The 3856-nt window shown below is 37.4% G+C and overlaps 1 protein-coding gene across 1 annotated transcript; it reads right to left on the reverse strand.

The window, feature by feature from the left end:
* Positions 1-258: 258 nt before the first annotated feature.
* Positions 259-2842, reverse strand: LOC113046186 (gastrula zinc finger protein XlCGF67.1-like). Its single transcript, XM_026207124.1, has 2 exons — positions 2483-2842; positions 259-1070 (listed from the first exon to the last, which is right to left on the reverse strand). The coding sequence occupies exons 1-2, from the start codon at positions 2562-2564 to the stop codon at positions 373-375; spliced, it is 780 nt and encodes a 259-aa protein (XP_026062909.1). The 5' UTR covers positions 2565-2842; the 3' UTR covers positions 259-372.
* Positions 2843-3856: the final 1014 nt, after the last annotated feature.

Here is a 3856-nt window from a genome sequence, read left to right on the forward strand (position 1 = left end):
ATAATTTAACAGCTAGCATGATTTCCCCAAACCCACATCAGTCATTAATGAAGAGTGAAGTTCCTCTCAGTTCATCATCTTCATCAAGTGAGATTGATCAGAAAACATTGTACAGAGCTGACTGAAACACCACAGCACTCATTTAAACTCTTACTGTTATTAGGAGGGAAGAAATTCTCAGTTCTCAATACTTCTTTCAAACATTTCTGATTCATTGAATTGTTAAGGATATGAAGAAATAAGAGCCTGACCTTGTTCTTCAATGGTACCATACACAAGTAGTTTTATTCAATTAAACGAGTTCCTCCTGAATGTTAAAGACAAGCATCCTTTTACAGTCACAGACATGTTTGAATTATGTCATACATCGATCTACAACTGAAATGGTAAGATCTTGACTGCAGGTGTTTTAGTGAAGGACATGTTCAGTCCTGAGGGCAAGCCATGATCTGAGGAGCCGCTCTGGCGCATCAGTCTCGCTAGGGGCAGGAATCTATTATGTTTGAAGGACTTTAGATGTCTTCTAAGTTCGGACATTTTATAGTAACTCCTCCCGCATGGAGGGCAGTAATACGGCTTCACTTCCATGTGAACCATCTCGTGTGATTTCAGGTGTGCTGCCAGATTAAAACCCTTCCCACACTGAGGACAGATGTGGGGCTTCACATCAGAGTGGGTTTGGAGGTGATAATTGTACAGTGTTTTTTTTAGAAACCCCTTCCCACACTGCTGGCACGTGAAAGGTTTCTCTCCGGTGTGGAGCTTAATGTGTCCTGACAGACTTGTTCTGTGAGTGAATCTCCTTCCACAGTGAGGGCACGTGTACGGCTTCTCTCCGGTGTGGATTCGGACGTGATCCGTGAGGCTTCCTTTGTATTTAAACAGTTTTCCGCAGTGAGAGCAGGAGAAAGGCGTCTCTCCGGTGTGGATTCTCATGTGCTCCATCAGGCTTCTCTTACACGTGAAACTCTTTCCACACTGACCACAGCTGCACGACTCTCTTTTCTGTGACACTTTCTTTCTAGAAGAGTTTTTATTCAGTTCTTCTTCACTTTCCTCTTCCATCAGGTCTGAAAAGAAAGAAATTAAGTGGTTAAAAATATCAGTTTTGACTCTTTAAATGTTAACATTCTCATTTTTACTGTGTCAATGGGAAATAACTATTTGGTTATCAAAATTCGTCATAATGTCTCGTGTTCATGTAACTCAGAAGAAAGTCTTTCAGATTTGGAAGGACGTGAGTAAATGATGCTGTCGAAGCTAATACTTGTTCAAAAACAATCACTTTAGCAAAGTTTTTTTTATATTTTTCTGCTTATTCTGAAAAATATATATTTATTTTTGTTCGGTGAATATACTGTCATTTATGTTAATATAAAAATACATTTTAAAATACAGAAACATTAATCATTAATTAACATCATTCATTTTAATAAGTAAAGATTCTGAAAGCATTGAAGGAGATCCAATAATAATTGAATATATATTTACAGTAGTAACAACAAATGCCTTTATTATTATATGATATGAATAATATCATGTTTTTAAATATGCTGTTTTCATGCTAAATATGGTGATTATCTCTAATATGGATTATATATGATATTTACCTTCTGAACCTAACCATGCCATGTCAACAAATGGAAAAGTCCGCCATCTATTAATTATCATGCTAATTACTGTTTCTTTAGCCACAAAAGTAGGGGCGCTTTTACCACAAATATCATACTTACATATTCTTTCATTATTTTAAAAAAAAAAATGTTGCTTTAATTATCTTAAACAAAACAGAAAATCTTTAAGAAGACATTTGTCTCAAAATATTATGCATTAATTTTAGTGATTCAAATTTGCTACTTCAATCTGCTACAACATTTTTAAAAGCATAATCATCTCATCAATCATCAATCATTTTAAAAGCGCAGAATCATCTCAGCAGTCGAGCGTCTTAAAACCGGATGTTGATGAAGTGCTCCACGTGTGCGCGCCGCCTAGTGGTTCAGAGGAACATCACATCACGCCTTTAGCCCGCTGCACCTCATCTTTATTCCGTTCATTTTTTTTAAATGAATGTATACAATAAAAGTTTTTATTTATTTATTTTATTTTTTTATAAATAAAACATCCTTAATACAACTGGGTTTAGATTTGGTATCTGGTGCTGTTGGTTGTAAATGTTTGAGAAAGTAACTAAAGCTGAAAACACACACTGTGCCTCGCTACAGCAGACAGATGATCTTTCCTCTCTCACAAACACACACAGATTCAGTGTTCCTCACAGTCACTGCATTCGCCACTGACCTTCATCATATTCTGTCACATAATAACCGCGAAAGAAAGTTATGCACATGTTTAGAGATCGCGTATTCATGCGCTGCTGTGTTGTACTGCGTGTTTCGGCGATCTGACTCTTATGATCCATGAAAGCAATCAATAACTCCCAGATGATCTGGTGAACTGCTGAAGAATCATTGACTCAAACCTTTCTGTTCGCCGCTCTCTTCGTCTGTGTGTGCGCGTGTTTCTGGATCCGGGTCTTCTCGCTCCTGTTCAACAGACTCCATCCTCACAACAGTGAGACTCTTCAGCTGCTCTGCTTCCTCTCGACTGAGGGATCACACTCAGGGCTTTCTGCATTTACAGCTGGAGGAGTGGCTTCCTGGAGATCTCCGTCTGCAGCTCCTAGTGATTCATTTATTAAGAGATAACGTCTTCTGAAGAAATAACAACGCTAAACAATCTAAACAAGAGAAAATGTGGTGAATCTGAGTGAAACTACACTCAAGAAGGAGCCATTTAACAAACTGAGTCTAAACTATAACACAAAACATTGCACTTCTACATGAACTCCTGCATTATACTACAGAAGAGAGATCCTCATCACAGTATGATCAGACAGACCACAGGGAATCATCTCGTCTGAGTTCTGGAGCACAGGCGTCCTGCGGTTCTTCTCTTCTGTGAAGCAGACGCTCTGTCTGAGGACATTAGATTTGTGACAGATATGTAGAATAAGGGAGGAACAATATGTGCAAATATTAAATGTAAACAAAGTCATTTTAACAAAGGCAAGGCAAGTTTATATATATAGCACATTTCGTACACAATGGTAATTAAAATCGCTTTACATAAAAGAAAGTAAAATAATAACAAAAATAAAACGATTTTAAAATTATTTAAAAATGTACTTAATTAAAATGAATTTAAAAACAGTTAGAAAATGATTTTACATGAAAAGAAACAGTGAAAATATAGTGCAATCAGTTTGGACATTGCACAGTGCTCATTCAATAAATGCACAGCTAAACAGATGAGTTTTAAGTCTAGATTTAAATGTGACTAGTGTTTTAGCACATCTGATCTCTTCTGGAAGCTGATTCCAACTGCGGGCAGCATAGTAACTAAAGGCGGACTCCCCTTGTTTTGTGTGAACCCTTGGTATTTCTAACTGACTCGATCCTAATGATCTGAGTGCTCTGTTAGGTTTATATTCAGTGAACATATCTGAAATATATTTCGGTCCTAGGTCATTTAGTGACTTATATACGAGTAAAAGTACTTTAAAATCAATCCTAAATGTAACTGGAAGCCAGTGTAAGGACCTGAGGACTGGTGTGATATGCTCAGATTTTCTGGTTCTAGTCAGAATCCTGGCAGCAGCGTTCTGGATGAGCTGCAGCTGTCTAATGGTCTTTTTGGGAAGAACGGTGCGAGGAGCCCATTACAATAGTCCACCCTGCTGGTGATAAAGGCATGTACTAGTTTCTCCAAGTCTTGACTGGAAACAAAACATCTAATTCTTGCAATGTTTTTTAAATGATAGTATGCTGATTTAGGTACTGACATGACTACTGAA

Source organism: Carassius auratus, chromosome 27, assembly GCF_003368295.1.
Source record: "Carassius auratus strain Wakin chromosome 27, ASM336829v1, whole genome shotgun sequence".
NCBI lineage: Eukaryota > Metazoa > Chordata > Actinopteri > Cypriniformes > Cyprinidae > Carassius > Carassius auratus.